The following is a 17,662-nucleotide window of genomic DNA, read 5'->3' on the forward strand; positions in this document are numbered from 1 at the left end:
CACACACACACACACACACACACACACATATAGATAGATAGATAGATCGATAGTGCGCGTACTGTGGCCTGTTGGTAGAGCAGTCTCTCTAAAGGTTGTAAGTTTCCTAAGGTCACAGGTTCTAATTTTCCCGTTTGTACTCGAATATTTAGCACCCTAGGAATGACCATGATTCATCTAATAGCCTTAGACCATTCCTTATATATATATATATATATATATATATATATACAGAGAGAGAGAGAGAGAGAGAGAGAGAGAGAGAGAGAGAAAGAGAGAGAGAGAGTGAGAGAGAGATAACTATTCAGTCAAATCCTAGCTACCTAACTCAAATTTGAAGGGCAATTAGAGAGGGACATGATGTTAGAGGAGAACCAAATATATTTTTCACATAAAATATTCAATTTGTGCATTCACTAAAGCCTTTGAGTTTTAGATTAAATATAAGTGATACACCATCAATAAAATTTCATCTGACACAAATATCAAGACATGATACGGATCACGAGGTAACTTTTTTAGCAAGAAATATTCAAATCTCAATAAAAAAGTCATATAGAAGTCCGATTTCAATAAACTTATAGTCAAATTGACCGACTCCATAACAAAAAACCCAATGTTACAAACATTGGTCAAATTCAAACTAAATCAAACCTAGATCAAGTCATTAAACAACTATTAAAAGTTTTTTTGGACATATTTAGAAGGTCAAACGAGTAACGATTCTGACAAGTCTATAGTCAATTTGAGCGTTTTGACAAAACAGATCCAACGAGCCAAATATCACTCAATTTTGACTTCATTAAGATACTTAATTATTCATCAAATATCGTTCGATCAAAGTAATTCATATTCCAATAATAATTGGACCGATAAGTCTACAAATAGAGCCCCGCCCCTCTCATGAGTGGTGTGTGTGGGGGGGGGGGGGGAGTTGTTCAAGCTTGAGAAAAAGTTTGAAGCTTTGAACTAAACTAAAGTCTAACATCACTCCTACCACATATCCGAAGCCGCCAATCGCTATCGGAGTCGTGAGTCGACGTTATAACTTGGAAAACTTGGTAACATTTTACCGGTTGTGGAACAAGTCGTTGCAGCAATAATCATCTTTCTATAGTAGAATTTTTCAGTTGGGTTAGTCCCCGTGATTTTTCTCTTTCCAGATTTTCCACATAAAAACTTCTTGTGTCCTTATTAGTTGTTTTCTCTTTTTCTGAGTGAGTGCTAAATCTTCATACCAAGCTAAGATGTTAAACTGTTAATATTCTGCCGCGATTTTTCTAGCACACATCAATAAGTCTAAAAAATATTGATGTTATTCTTCAAAAAGCTAATTTATACATTTTCTAAAATTTTAGCATTTAAATTCAACCCCTATAATGACATTTTTTAAAATAGTCAATTTACGCCCGTACTAATTTTTTTAAAACTTTACCCCATCATAAAACAAATTGATGTTGGTTTCAATAAAAATTAAGTGAACATTAAATTAACCTAGTAAAAAAGTTCAAATCAAATCAAAATTCCACATGTTACATGCTCTAATTCATTGCACTTAGTATTGAACTTGTCTTTAGTGCAAGCTCAATGCTCTATTAGATTTAGGGTCCGTTTGGGGCAGCTTATTTGGTGCGGTGGCGTTTTGAAAACGCACCTGGCCTGTTTGGGTAAACTGCGTTTTGGCAGCTTATGCGTTTTCAAAACGCTGAAAACAACGTTTTCACACCGCACCTGTCTAGGTGCGGTGGCAGCTTTCTGGCTGCGGTCTGACTTTTCCAAAAAAATAAAAAATTGTAATAGCTACCGCACCTAACTTATCAGTAAATTATTTTTAACCAGTTTATCATCAGATTATCCAATAAGCTGCAGCTGTCCAAAACAGACCCTTAGTGTTGCCCTTACAAATTATGCGCATTTATTACAACCCTAAAAGAATGCTTGTGTTTCATATTCCATCAATAAATTAGATGCAATCCTAACATTGTAGTTGGTTTTCATATAGCTTTAATATTTTATGAATTATATTATTTTATTTATGAAAAAAATATAATTTTTTTTAAATTATTTTATAGAATATTTCAACATTACCTAATCTCATTTTTCTTATATTTATACCCCTCAAATTTTTCATAACATAAAAATATCACAATTTTAAAATTCTTAAAATGAAATATATAGTTTCATATCTTAAAAATTGAGTGATATGTAACAATCATCCTCATTCATTTTTTAAATTCTCACTCAGAATGTCAAAATTGAGGGTAAGACCCAAACTTATATTTTTCATTTTTATCAAATTTTTAATGATTTGATTGTGACATAAGTAAAAATCAGTTGGTTCATTAATTTATCGATATCAATCTCTTCTGAGGTGGTTTGTATGCAATTATCATTATCCTTATTATCTTATTTTTTTCAAAAATTTTCATCGATAAATTCTTATTTTTCGAAAATCCTTCGTCTAACTGTAGCGCGAATCTGCTCCCGGTGGCAAGAAGAGATCCATGAATGGCCTTCTTCCCTAAAATCTTTCGCCGTTTTCTATCTCCTTCATGGGAGGAGATACATAGATAGGGTGAGGGCTACAAACACAGCGAGCTAGTAATGGAGGAGACCGGCGGCGGAGCTGGAGTGGTGGATTTGAAGATGGACGAGGAGAAAGTCCCATGGCCGCCGGAAACGGATCCAGTGTTCGTGAGCTGCCTGCTACAGCCTCCCATGTCCCACCATGACCCCAACTACGTTGCGATCCGTCGTCTTCTTCTCCATCGCAAGGCTCATTCACTCCCGCAGCGCAAGGTAGCATAGCTCCTGATTCTAGTGTTAGGGCTTTAGCTGTTCTTATTGGGCATAACCAGTTTTGAAAGTAGTGAGATCTGGATCTGGGCATAGTACTGGTCAGTGTTCAAGTTCCAAGATCCGCCAGTGCAATTTTCCGTTCCAATGGCCATGGCTACCAACGTTCACTTATGAGCACAAACTCTACGGATTTACCTGCTTCATGATATATCCTTTTTGTTTTGATTGTAATTGTGCAGGGTACCTTAGCATGCCGCTTAATTTGCAGACTGACACTTGAATTGATGCTTATGCGCTCGTTTTGTAATCTGCAATCGGTTGTCGTAGATTCCCAAGGATTTAAATAGTGGCAATAAAATCTATGTTCAAAATGTTGACACAATGCTTAGTTATTGTTTTGTAGTATGTAGTTTAACATTCTATTGTATTGAAGGACTGGCGGTGCAATAGGAGAGGCTATGCTGCTTATCGAAATTTCATCCGAAGGCCAAGGAATTGGGAGAGTCAAATCACACAGAGCTATATAAGCACAGCAAGTCACAGGTTTGATCCTGCAACTTGTTCAAAACTGCAGTGGATTGTGGTTGTCCAATTGATTTGAAATTTGTGGAGTTTGAGCTATTGTAAATAATGTCAATTCCAACTTGATATTGTTCTTTTTGGAGGGTGGTTCTGAACTTGAGAAAAGCTGTAGGTTACCATGAGAACTTTGCAGCTGATTTGAAAGGGAAATATATTTATATTGAACTTAATCCAGAATATGATATCCAATTTCAGATGAAAATAGGATGCTTGTTTTAAAATTGCATGACATTTTGGCATCTTAGATTTTGCAGCTAGAAAATCCAGTTTAATGCTATTAGCTGTTTTTCTTGCCTGGAGTGTCATGTATGGTGCATCTTTTTATAACATTGCATGTGGTTTCACAAAAGCCATGAATCTGAAAACTTCATGAGAAGAAGTACGATTCGCCAAAGCTTGCACAACTAAGAAGTCTTTTCCAAATTATTAGAGTAAATATTGATTAACTATATTTGTAGGTTGGTGCTGCTTTTTATAGGTTTCTTTTGCCATTGTATGTAAAATGGTCCAATATTAATTGAGTATGTCTACAAGAAATTATTCGAAATTATAGGAGTAACAATAATTTGCATGGTTTATGTGGCAGTGATATTTGTTTATAAGTTATTTAGTTTATATACTTAGCCCATTATGATAAATTCCTTGATTATAACAACCTAAACCATGGAAGAAACGGAAATTGGATTTTTTCTTCATAGGCGATACCTCTGGAATTATTGGGTAACGAGACAAAATGTTTTTACATTGTTCAACACCTAAACGACCTTCCTCTATGCTTACTTCTCCTCGTAGCTAGAATTCCTCTAACAAGAGTCACTACTAGCTAATCATACTCCTTTACTCTTTGAGTTGGCATAGAAATTATCATGGTTTATGCACTCTACTTATGGGCAAATGCTGCCCAAATACAAATTCATATCAGTCACTATCCAAAATTTAAAAATAAGAGATGATTTCATCCAAACTGCTCATACCCTTTGGCAATGTCTCTAAGATTCACAACAACAACGAAAACAACAACAACAACAACAACAAGCCTTTATCCCACTAAGTGGGGTCTCTAAGATTCACAAATAAAATATAATTATACAAGTTCTTGAATAATGATTGCTAAATATACAATAAAAATGCAATCTAAATAGAGCAATTTAAGAGATTAAGTGAGAGAACTTCTCAAGGACCAAAGGGACTTTAGCTAATATACACTTGAATTTTCTTTAATTGATTTCTTAATATATGCTCAGAACTTCAACATTTCTTTCATATCACTTAGAATGGTGTTAGAGAAGTAGTTTATAAGCAATCGGGGAAGGCTAAGGCAGATTTCAACGATTTTCTACCTAGCCCAAAGGTCCAATTAATGCAAGCCAGCTATTATACTTAAGTACTGGATGATCATATAGACAATCCCTTGTTGTATGTACGAACCTCAATTTTTTATATGATCAACTCAAATTTTGATGAATTTTATTTTGATCGCTTGTACATTGTATTTTTGGCAAAGTCAATATTTGCAAATTGAGGTTGGTGTAATAAAGCTCTTTAACAAGTTATCCTGGGGCTTACAAAACTACAATTATATGCATGATTGTATGATCCTCCTATATTGTATTTATGATTAGGCTAGGAGCATTTTTTGATTTATGGCATAGTATTATCCAAATTTAATGTGCATATAAATGGTTTAGAAGTGCATATAAATAATTTTGAATATAAAGTTTGATATATTTATAATTAAAGGTTTTTTTTACCAATTTTAATTATTTTGTTCATAGCTCTTTGAAGTAAACTCAAATAATTTACAGTGAATCTTAAACAACACATTCGGCTAAAACAATCTTGGATAAGCTTTTACACTAGGATCTTCTTGAATTGTTCTTTTTGAGTATAAATACATGCAATTAAAGCTCCAAAGCTATCCTAATGAACATTGTTGTCATTACCTTAGTAGGTACTAATTGAATAATCTATATAGACAGTTAGCAAACCATTAGATGATACCACATAAGGTTTGTTACCATCAAAATTACAATGAATCATTAATGAGTCACAAAAGCTTATGGGGCTAACAGTTTATTATTTTCCTCCTCTATAGTTGAACCTGTAGCATTCATCTTCTTCCTTAAAACTAAAAGCTGGGGTTTCTATCCAATGAAAAGTGACCTATTTATTTTCACAAGTAGAATAGCTTTTATACTAGATTCAAGGTCATCAACTGCAAGAATCTTCAATTATGTGTGAATACCTTAATGAAGCCATGCCATATATTTCATGAATATATATTTTTCTTTTGCAAAAAATTCCTTTCTAGTCATCTACTTTATAAATTCTATCGCATTTTCTTGCATATTTTGTTTATAATTATGCATCAAATTTGGCTATTAAGTCCACTTTTCCTCTTCGGAATTGGTGGGATAGAGTTTTTAACGATCTTTAAATGCTAATCATGCAAAGATTTGTTGATTACTGTTTCTAGATTGTGAATTCCACCGCACCTGCTTGTGACAAAATATGAAAATGAACAAGTGCATTTTTTTTAATCTGAGTAATCATAAACTACATAATAAGTTTCTATAAACTCAAGTTAATTGTAAATTATCTTAGCTTTATATTTCTTTTCAAAATAAGGCAACTCCAATTCTGCTCTATTTTTAGGAGATCTTCTTTCCTTTTTGTACTTTTCTCAATTTTTATTCTTGTTGATGGACTCCTCTCTGCAGTTTGATTTTTTCTAGCTTATGTATCTTCCTTTGTTTGAACTAGTGAATGTGGTTACTATTTCAGCAACCGGAGTTTAAAAGATAGCCATTTGATCAACAATTTGTTTTGCCAAAGTTTCCTTATATATGGCTATCTAATCAACTATTTGATTCATGAGCTCTTCCACGTTGAAAAGATCTTCAATTCTCTATAATCTCTTCTCATAGTTGTTGACTTAATCTCCATAGAATCACCTAGAGTATCACTTGAAGTCCTAGTTTAACCATGAAAAATTTTCTATAAGTTGGAACTTAATTTGGTTCCAAAATATGGTTCAAAATGTGTTGCTGAAGATTTATGAATTTTACTAAAAGTTGCAAGACAAAAAATTAAGATTTCTATCAAATGTTTTAAAGGATAACGGACCTTCTCCAAGTTCTCTGCCTTGTTGAACAAATTCACTATTTTGGGTCACAACAAGAAGGTGGTTGCAATTAAGAACAACGGCTTCATGATTGGTCAAGGAGGTTGATGGTTGGTTGAGCTATTGGATGATTTGCGGTTGAAGAGGTAAAAGTCTAATTACTGGCAGAGGGGGATTTAGCGGCCGATGGTGTAGGAACTGATGAAACATAGAAGAGAAAGTGAGGTGAAAGAAACTAAAGTTTAGAAGAATGGAGATACAATTCTATTCAATTAATACTTAGTTGTAGATTACAAACTTGATCTCTATTTATACAGATGAAAGTGACACTTAGGAATTAATTCAAATTTAAACAAAAATAGAAGATATGAACTACCTCATAAAAATAGCTCAATTTAAACAATGATTGACTCATGTAGAATAAGAAAATTGAAGTTTATTTCATTGATTTTTTTCCAAGTATTTTCTCTCATCCTTCCAGTATTAATTTTAACTTTTTTGAGAGTCTCTAGTATCATGGAGAACCAATCCAAAGGGACATTTGAATCTTGCCTTTTATCTTAAGTAGTTGTCTTTTTTTTAATAAATTCCACCTTAAATCTTTTTAACAGTTCATAAAATTCATTGTCTTTATGTGTTTTGGGGTTTTTAAGATTGTTTCTATTATGATTTCACTAAGGTAGATATTCTCTTCAATATTCTCATCTAGCTCCTCTTCATAAATAGTGTTTTAACATGCTTGAAGATCTTTAGCATAATATTCATCCTTGTGGTTGCTATCATAGGAAACTTTGTGTGTTCTCGTTTGGTTTCTATCAAGGTAAGAATGCTAGCAAACTTTAAAGCTTGGGCTACCTGTAGTCATATTGTTTTATAGAGATGGCCTAGCTTTACATTATGCAACAATTAAGCTTTCCTCATGCCTTATTGCTTGGTTAAATTAAAAGGTTGAATTTGAAGGGTGACTTTTCCTTTAAGATTTTTAGAGTGACAAGTGAATTTGGAAGATCATTATGGATGTTCTTTCCTTAAAATCACTTTAATCTGTATTTGACGTTTGTAATGTCTAAACATGATGAGATAGTTTTGCAAATTGACTCATATATCATATTAATATTTTTAAAAATATTTTATAATCTTTTATCAAATGCTATTCTTTGATGTTTTAGATTTTCAACTGTTACCTCATTTATTCAACAAGATTGTGGTGTGTGCGCAATTCGATTTGTTGCCAAACTTGTTAAAACATGTTTGTATTTAACCCTAATCAGACAAAATTAAAACCAAATTGCAATTATGCCAAACCAAACCAAATCAATAAAATTCATTTGATTTTGATTTGTTCAATTTTGGCTTAGTTGTCAATTTAAGAAAACAAATATATTAAATATGGTTTATCAATTTTGATTCAGATTAATTTGGTTCGCTTATGTTGAAATTAATGTTTTATTAATAGTGGCTTGAAAATTTATTCTAAATTGGACCATTAAAGTAGTTAAAATGTTTCATAAAGTATATCAAATAAGAGTTGTGATTGTACTTGAATTTGCTATAAGGTTGCTATGTAATGAAATTTTGGAACATGTTTTATGATTATATATGTTATGGTTAATTTATTTGGTTTATTTTTTGTTCAAAAAAATTTAAACCTGAATCGAGCCAAATCTTTTTGCTTTAGTTATGTATGCTCTTAGTGGACATTTATAAGAGGATGTACCTTGGTGTATGCTTTTCGTTGATGATATCCTTCTTGTGGATAAGACTAGAGAAAGAGTTTAGGGTTTAGGGTTCAGGAAAAACTTGAATTGTGGAGGTCTACATTGGAGTCTAAAGACCTTCGTTTGAGAAGACTAAAATTGAATACATTGAATGTAATTTTAGTAGTAGTTGCTCCAGTGACAAAGTTGTAACAATGAATAATCAAATCATTAAAATGTGTGAGTGCTCTAGATATCTCGGGTCTTTTGTTCAAAGTGATGTTGATATAGATGGGGATGTTATTAGCAGAATTCAAGTTGGTTGGTCGAAGTGGAGGAATGCATCAAACCTATTTTGCGATAGAAAAGTACCGCTTAGACCGAAAGGCAAATTTTATAAGATGGTGATGAGACCTGCAATGCTCTATGACGCAGAATGTTGGCCTTTAAAAGAGAAGCATATGGCAAAGTTAAGTGTTGCTGAGATGAGAATGCTTAGGTGATTGAGTGGCTTGAAAATTGGAGACAAACTACGAAACAAATATATCCGTGATAGGGTTGGTGTAGCTCTAGTGACAGACAAGATTAGAGAGTAATCGTTTTAGATGGCTTGGTCACATTAAACGTCGACCATCTGATGATCGAGTTAGGAGAGTATAAGTTTTAGATTCGACTTATGTTAAGAAAGACAGAGGTAGAGGATATATTGTATAAAAAATGATCTTAATCTATTAAAATTAAATGAAAATATGACACTCAATAGGACACAATGGATAAAAATGATTCATGTAGCCGATGATTCATGTAGCCGACCCCGACCCCACTTAGTGGGATAAAGACTTGTTGTTTTTGTAATCTCTTAAACCTAAATCTAGCTAAACGTAAACTTGAACTAATTTATATCAATCACTTTAGGTGGTTTAATTTTGATTTTCGAACAATTTGGCTTTTTGTACACCTTTTTTCTATTTTTCACTTTATATTTTGCAAGCATTATGATTATTCAATTGGTAAAGTTAATTCTGAATGTTGATGCAATTTTAATCTGATATCAAAAGATAATCTTTTACAAAAACCATAATCCAACCACTTATTTCCTATAATCATTCATAACATGAAGAAGTTAGTTTCTTAAGGAGTATAGCTATAAGCAATATATTAAGAAGGCTAGACATTAAAACATTGTTTTAATGTATTATTCTCAAAAGATTTTGAGTTTGGATAACAATGTGGCCTTCTATTTATTTGTTCAATTTTCTCAATATTTGAGGGAGTTATCTCTTACATAAGCTAAATTAGCAGGCGGGGCTGCAATGTACATTCAATCTCATGTTTAGTAAAGCTTTCCTAGGCATGGGTTATGCACTAATTAACAAATTTGTAATAGAAAAAGAAGCTTTAATCCAACTAATAGTCAAATATTGTATTTGTGAAGGTGGTTAGTTGAGCTCCATTGCGAAAGATTCTCTACAATGTAAGTCCTTATCTGCGTATGGCTTTATTAGATAAATATTTAGTCTTTTATTATTTTTACCAAGCTCTAATATATACATGAATTTGTTTATAGCCAGTCTTCTCACTGAAAGTGTAAGAATACCCTTGATTGAAATTTTATTGGATTTTTGGTTGGATCTAAATAGATTTGAATATCTTGAATTGAGTTTCAAGCAAGGATGAATGACTTAGTTCGATTTTCTACTTGAGTTACCGTTCTGGGAGGCTTAATCAAACCTTTGTTTGAGTTGTCTTGAAATATTTTAAACATATATTTATATGTATGCTATATAAATTTGAGGTAACTTTGTACATTGCTTAGATGTCCTTGCATACTCAATAAACCAATCCCTAACACTCAAGTCTTATCTTCAATTCTACCAAAATGATTTTAAAATAAATTAATTCTTGTCAGCTTGATTTAGAATATATCCATTCTATAAGTTTATTTTTAACCACTCTAAACTCGAGAAATATGAGTTCTGTTTAGAGGATTGTCTAACCTTAGGTTAGGGTAGGTTCATCCACAAAAGTTCTTCAAATATTGTTGAACTTGCTCAACCAGACTTTTGAAAGGATTTGAATCATGTTATTATTAACCGAAAATGCTTAAAAATTGTGGATGAGTTGAATGCAACATTTATTTTAACTAGTTTTGTTTGAAATCAAGAGCTGAAAATGCAAATCTCTTGAGGTTGTCAACTATAATGAGTTGTAACCCAATAGGGGTGTAAACGAGCCGAGCTTGAGCGAGCTGAACATGTGCTCGTGCTTGGCTCGTTTATAGGTTTTTTGTCGAGATTGTCTAATGTTCGAAAGGACTCGTGAATAATCTATTCGTGTTCGACTCGAAAAAATATTCGTATTCATTTTCAACTTGTGTTTGGCTCGAGTTGGCTCATTTAAGTTAATTAGAAAAATATATGTAAGGTGCTGAATTCAAACCTGCACTGTTCTTATAAGATAAAGACGCATAATCACATGACCATATGAGCAATGGTGATTTAAATATATATATATATATATATATATATTGACAGAGACCCAAATATTGATTTCCCATGCGTATTTAGACCGCATGATGAGAGCCCGCGCCATGTGCCTATAATTTCAGAGCCCCCGCGCCATGGTGGGATCAAACCCTCGACCTGAAGGGACTTACAGTGACCACACCACCAACATGCCAAGGCTTGCGACACATGGTGATTTAAATATATATATATATATATATATAGCTAGAATGAGTTGAACATGATCGAACATAGGGTTGTTCATGTTCGGCTCGCTTAATGAACGATTTGAATACGAGCTATTTAACAAGCCGAACATGAGTTGTTTGTGAACATTAGAATCTTTTTGACTGCCCTAAACCAAGTGCTCATCCTCATCTTTGTTATCACCATAATATTGCTAAATCAACTATGTGGAAAATAATTACTAATAGGTAGTATGTAAATAATCTAATAGCATGCCTTAATGTAAAACAAAAAAAAAATGTAGACTTGTTTTAATTTAAGGGCATTTACATGCATACGATCCAATTCCTATGTACATCTAACAACTTAACTTTATTTTTTACATTTATACCAGCTAAATCTTTCATATTACATAAAAAATACCATCATTTTAATTTTTAAAGTTGAATATACATTTTCATTTATAGGTATGGTGGTATGTATGTAAGCATTGAGTTTTTGGTGTTATATATGTAAATACATAGGAATTGAATGGTATGTATGTATATCTTCCTTTAATTTATCAATGAGGGAATTCATATGAATTATTTTGTATATTTGAAAATTTCATTAATATCTTTCATCTTATTGAGTTGGAAATTGTTCTAAAGATTTTAATCAACGATGCAAAATTGAACTATTACTTGATTTAGCTCAAGCAGACTAGGTGGAAATTTATAATAATTTTTTATAGTTTTTTTTAATTTTTTTTTTTTTTTTCGGGGTAGTTGAGGCCAAAAAGCAATATGTGTGATTCAAACCTGTGACCTCATGGTGGGAAACTAAACCCTTAACCACTATTGTGGGTAAGTGCGCTTGGTAGATTTCTTTGTTTACATTATGTGTCCATTTAAATCTATTGAATTTAAATTCGTCTTCTTGAAATCATTACTTGGGGTTTCCAAGTAGTGAACTCTTTTTCTCATTAATCTTTTACTTCTACAACTCTTATACGTTAATACTAGTTTTCATTTCTTTTCGCACCGCACCCAAATTGTGGTTTCAAACTTATACCATTTTCTATTGTTAATCAAATTCTAACGTGAAGGTAATGCTTTCATTTCAGTGGGCATTGGGCCTCATCTCAAGGCCCCCACTCTATTTTGTTTGATTCAGAGAGCCAAAGTTCTAGCCGGGTTTGTATATCTATCCTGTTTTGTATTCTACTATTTCTGTTTATGATGATATTTCTGCAAAGTCATGACTTCACAAGCCTAGCTTTAAGCACAACGTTTGTTGGCTTGTATACATTTACATATTCTAATAAAACCGCCGAGTTTATGCCACTTCAATCAATTTCAATTTAATAGTCTCCTAATTGTGGTCATCTCTTTGCACCTGCTTTTATGAGCTTAATTATTTCTTTCAATTAGACGTCAATTGTATATTCTTGGTTGTCCTTCATGTTGTGAAGTTTTACTTTCTTATATTTTCACTATTTTGTTGCATGAATTTTACTTAGTGACCAACTTAATATTTGAAAATTTTGGTTTTGGTTCATTTGATCATATACCTGTTTTTTGTTGTTAACTGCATGATTCGAAAGCAGTAAATTACAAAAATGTCGTCCAAAGTTTTGACTGTCTTGAGATTTTTAAGATAGTTTGGTCTATAAGCTAATTGATTCAGCTGTAGTTGCAATGAATAATTTACCAATATGCCTCTCGCATCAATAAGTGGCTGAGATAATTGGAAAGAGTTTTAAAATGCACATGAATAAGGTTTTAATGTGACATGTATACCGTACGCACATATTTTAGTGAATAAATATAGAATACAAGACGGGCTCAGTAAAGTTGAAAAGAATCTTTCAAATTCTTTCAAGTTGTAGGTAAATCCAACACAAGCAAGACCTAGGAGTCAAATTCTTCAGATAGCCGTAATCTTTTCATACAATAGATTATATAGACAGTTTTAATGCTGAAAACAATGGTTAGCATTTTGAACTAATGTTGTCTTGTAGTATATAATTTTTTGGGACATGATGTGGAGTATTAAAACCTTGATCGTCTGCAACGCAGTAGACCAGCACCATTTGCTTTTCTGTTAATCTTGGTGTTCTTGCGTAGAGAGATACCTTTTTCTCCACATAGTATTTAAGATGTTATTCTAATTCTGATTTTATGCTTTCCGTTTGGGCAATAGGAGAATATAGAGATATACATACATACATATTTCAAATTGAGATACGCATTTGGTAGCTAAAGAAAATATTTCTTTTTTGACTGTTCTTGTTCTTGTTTTTTAGTGTGTTTGAGCTGCTTTGCTGGTTCCATACCGGGGCAGGGCTTAAATTTTTGAAACTTTTGAACTAAATTAATGCTATAACTTGAATCAAACATAAGGTTGTATAAAGGAGTTATTTTTCTTTGCAGGACCTCAGAGGTTTCTTTCCTTCATCTGGTCACCGCTCAAGTTTCAGCTCAAATGATGCAGATCACCAGTTTGGGCATGTTGAGCCTGCATATTCATTTGTTGGGATGCATTGCATCTTTGACCACTGCAAAGCTTCAGGTTATATCTGTTAAATTGAAACTAAAAATTATGTTTATATATGGGCATTGTAAATATATTTCTTTATATGATTCGATGAAAAAATGAGTTTCCAAAGGCATTAACTAATTGAATTTTCTTTTTCAGTTACCATCTTAAAGTTTGGGCATATGAGTTCTGAATTACTTGCATATGGTTCGTCGGACGGAAGTCTGGCTGTTTGTCATGTATCAGAGCCACCTTCAATAATTCAGCATCTAAGAGGACATTCAAAAGCCATTACAGGTTTGACTCGACCATTATCAGTTTTCAACCTTTTTTTCAATCATTGGATCTGTTTTCAACTGTTTCCTGCTGAATGAAAAATAAGTAGCTTTATTTTGCATTATTTGCTGTTATATTGATCTGCCGATTATAATGTATACCACTGATGATTATTTTCTGCAATAATTTGTAGCCATGCTCGCAAAGTTTCATCTGGCAAATATTATGAAAGTCAGAGTCCCGCTGTGGTGAATAATTGTCTTCACAAATGAGATGAAGTTGTGGCGTTTCAAGAACTTGCAAGTATTATTAGTGGTCATATCAATAGTTGCAGAGATTCCAGATGGCTAGTAGGAGCAGTAATATCAATCAATGATCTTGGTTCAAATTTTTGAGAGTAGGTTTGATTAGATGAGGAGAGGTCATTCACCAAACAATTAGGAAGATCAATCCGAGCATTAGATGGAAAAGTTTGTGATCGAAATTTTTGAAGCTTCAGCTTAGGATGTGCTTGGAAACATTCAAAAAAATGATAACAAAAAATATGACAAGATGAGCAATATGAAGGAATATTTTCAAATATCACTTTCTGTCAATGTTTTGAAGACTACGATTTAATCCACAATTTTTTTATGAAGCAAGTATGTAACATTTAATTCTGCCAAGACTCGTCACAGAGGGCCTAGTAAAATGAATTGTTGTAGTATTCACTTGTAACGACTTTTCAAAAAGGGGTGCTAAGAGAATAAGATGATTAGTTGAAATAGTGCACACAAATTGCGGAAATAGATTCAAACATGAGTGATAAGGTTCTATCTAGAAATCAAAATGAGGGAACCATTTTAAAATGTGCATATTGAATCCATTAATATAGCAAGAGCGTGAAAGGGGGAAATCAATGTGGAGAAGATGGAATACCAAATTGCTTTGAAAGAATAGAGAATGCAGAAGGCACCCTAACAAAGGCCAACGAAAGCGATCGAGTGTGACGACGAATATGAGAGAAACAAAAGCCTACTGGAGGTGAAAGAGAAGGGCGATTGGGGCTGCCCTAGGGTCTAACGACATATGACATGCTAATGCCATGGGGCAAAGTTGGTGTCAACTGCGCGGTGATGGACACACAGGAGACGAGGATGAACACATTGTAGTCGTGCATTTTATATTGTTAATCTTGTCTAGGGATGAAATTTACACTGCATTTCATTCTCAATGCCAATATAATAAATAACATACTGAACTAGTAATAAATGTCATCCCTAAACGTGATTGCCCCCACTATCTTTTCTTCACGCTCTGTTCAATTGTGCATTTTATAACAAATTAGATAATCTAATCAAATCAGTATACAATGTATCTAATTTACACTGCACTTGAAACATTGAATTATTATAAATAACAACACAGAAACAACCCATAAATCATCTTCATTCTCTTGAAAACTGTGAAATGTGAATGCATAGATATATTGGAATGTTCAATTGATCCTCTCAATTAACGCCAGGAATTCTGGAGATTCAGGATAATATTAAAACAAATATTGTAAGTCACTTGTATAAAATATTTTGATTGTTTTCTAGGTTGTCAATTTAGGCTTTAAGTAAGCTTATGCCTACAGGAAGGCACCCGTTCTATTACATGAGTGATCATATAAGACTTTTGGTAGAAACACTAGGGCTTTGATCTTTATTCTTCCTTGGAGTTATTTGTCAATACAAGAAGATATTGGAAGCTTCAAGTCGTCCATGCATTTGTCAATGGATATACAGAATTAATCCAGGAGATGGTAGGGAGTTTATAAAACCATACCATATCAAAAAAGTTAACATTTTATATCTTAGGCAAAAGTTGCTTTCTTTAGTAAGTATTTTTTTTATGTCCGAAGCATATGGTGTAACATTATTGATCAAACTTTTTGTTTTCATCATGAATATGAATGACTATGCTACGCCAAGAGAACCTTACCGGCGTGATTCCAGAAACTCTTTTCTTTCCTACCCCAAATTTGACTCCTCTTCATCACCCCTCTTCTAGTTACTCACTATCAGGACCAAGTAGCGGTCCTTGTCGAATCTCCTTTGTGAGGGGAGGATTCAAACCTCCTTATACCATGATTATGAAAAGCTAACATGTTGAGTTGTTTTTATTTATCTATTCGTCCTCAAATTCAATCAATAATTCTAGAATTGGCCGAAAGTAAATTAAATTCTTTTAAATTCCTTTAAATGTCTTAATGCACTCTAGTTTCATAATTGTAAACTGCATTCTGGGGAGGTTGTTTGCTAGCGAGAGAAGATATTACTCCTTGTTTGGAAGCTCCTTTGATAGTCTAATCATACTGTGTAACCATATTATTAACATTTATTTCTGTAAACGAGCTGAGCTTTAACCAGCTCAAAGCTCAGGTTTGGTTCATTCAAAGTTAATTATGTTCGAAATTGGCTCGTGTTTGAAATTACTTGTGAAAAATGTGTTCATTGTTTACTGGGAAACACAAAAAAAGAGATAAAAAATAAAAATTAATTAATTAATTAATTAAGTAATTACTTATCCCTCCTGCCAAAACTTCGCTCGACGGGATAACGGTTCCCGCTTTGGCTCAGTTACAAGGGACGAACGAAACAAAGCCCCTCTTCTTCCTTGACCGTGCCAAACTCTTATCTTCTTGGTTGTTTTCGTTCCACGTATTCGCTCCCGTTTCTCTACTACTTGTCACAGTTTTGTTCGCCTATATTGTTCTTCCTGTTCTAACTCCACATAAGGTAAATTTCTTGCCCGTATTTTCTCATCGTTCTTCTTTTCCCAATTGTGTAAATTCTTCCCTTCATCTTTATTTCATTAAGCCGTAAGTACTATTCCTGTTTGGAATCGAGGACTTAAAATTACTGTGTTGTAGTCCTTCAATTCCCGCACAGTGTCGTCCCTTTTTTCCTATGCCGATGCCGCCCGAACTCCTCTTTCCTGCACACCCTCATCTCCTCACAACTCTAAGGTCTGTAAACGGAAAATCACACTTGCTTCCCTATATTCCTTCTGTTTCCTCCACACCGTCCGAAATCCTTGGCTGCCCCTAAAGCCTACTCAATCCCTTCCCCATTCATGTCGAAAAGCCCTCGCCAAGCCTTCTCTGTCGAGAACCTTCGCATAAACCCGCTCTAATCCTTTGTCAGTCTCGTCTACCCTCTCTGCTCTTCTCGCAAAACCAAGCCACAACTCTACTCTAGCCCATCGAAACCCTTGCTGCGAACTTATGTCGAATTTCAAGAAGCCTGCTTTGCCCTAAACTTCGTCCGATTGTCCTCTATCGCGCGCGATTCTCTCTACATGATCAAACTTCACCTGTTCATGTGAAACAAATGCCCAAAGCCTTGCCGATGCCGCACCACACAGCTGCGATCAACGTTCACTGCTGCGAGTTCCCTGCTTTAGAGCCCACACAGTCTCGCGATCCTTCTTCCTCCCTACGATTGATTCTTCTCGCTTTTTGCTTTTCCTTTTTGCGCTTCTTGAGTCGCGCAATCTTCAGTATTCGGACACCAAAGCCTCAACCCACTTTTGTCTCTCTAGCCTAAGCCTACGATTAATCCTGCTCCGTCTGTGCCGTTCTTGAAAGCTCCTTGCTTTGCTATGAAGCCCGATATTGCTATCAAAACCGAGTTTCCCCAATTGTATTCGAGACCGAGCATTAAATTAGCTTAACCTGGTCATATCATCTTCTCGAACACTAAACAATCACTTTACTGTTTGTCTTACTTTATTGTTTTATTATTGTGCTGTATAAAAATATAGAAATTTGTGTTGTACTTTCATTTCATTCTTGCTGTCGACGTCTCCAATGCAGTCGAAAGCTATAAAGGTGGGACAATTGGGAAACTTTTTTCGAAAAACCGAGTGGAAAAGTGTGTACTCGTTTGGAGAATTCTTTTAAAATATGGGTTTCATGCTTTCATGCAGGTATAATATTGGGACAATTG

The 17,662-nt window shown here is 33.8% G+C and overlaps 1 protein-coding gene across 12 annotated transcripts in view; it reads left to right on the plus strand.

Moving 5' to 3' along the window:
* Positions 1–2,400: 2,400 nt before the first annotated feature.
* LOC110029133 (WD repeat-containing protein 13) overlaps positions 2,401–17,662 on the plus strand; it is a 28,097-nt gene continuing 12,835 nt past the window's right edge. For all 12 annotated transcript variants that reach the window (XR_002294492.1, XR_002294489.1, XR_002294491.1 and 9 more), the window contains exons 1-5: positions 2,401–2,799; positions 3,233–3,342; positions 11,998–12,067; positions 13,307–13,445; positions 13,572–13,709. Coding sequence is in view for 4 of the 12 variants with exons in the window: in XM_020731272.1 (XP_020586931.1) it covers positions 2,605–2,799; positions 3,233–3,342; positions 11,998–12,067; positions 13,307–13,445; positions 13,572–13,709 (652 nt within the window). In the remaining 8 variants the exon portion in view is untranslated. The remainder of the gene's footprint in view (positions 2,800–3,232; positions 3,343–11,997; positions 12,068–13,306; positions 13,446–13,571; positions 13,710–17,662) is intronic.

The sequence above is a fragment of the Phalaenopsis equestris genome, unplaced genomic scaffold (assembly GCF_001263595.1).
Source record: "Phalaenopsis equestris unplaced genomic scaffold, ASM126359v1 Scaffold000552, whole genome shotgun sequence".
NCBI classification, from domain to species: Eukaryota; Viridiplantae; Streptophyta; class Magnoliopsida; order Asparagales; family Orchidaceae; genus Phalaenopsis; species Phalaenopsis equestris.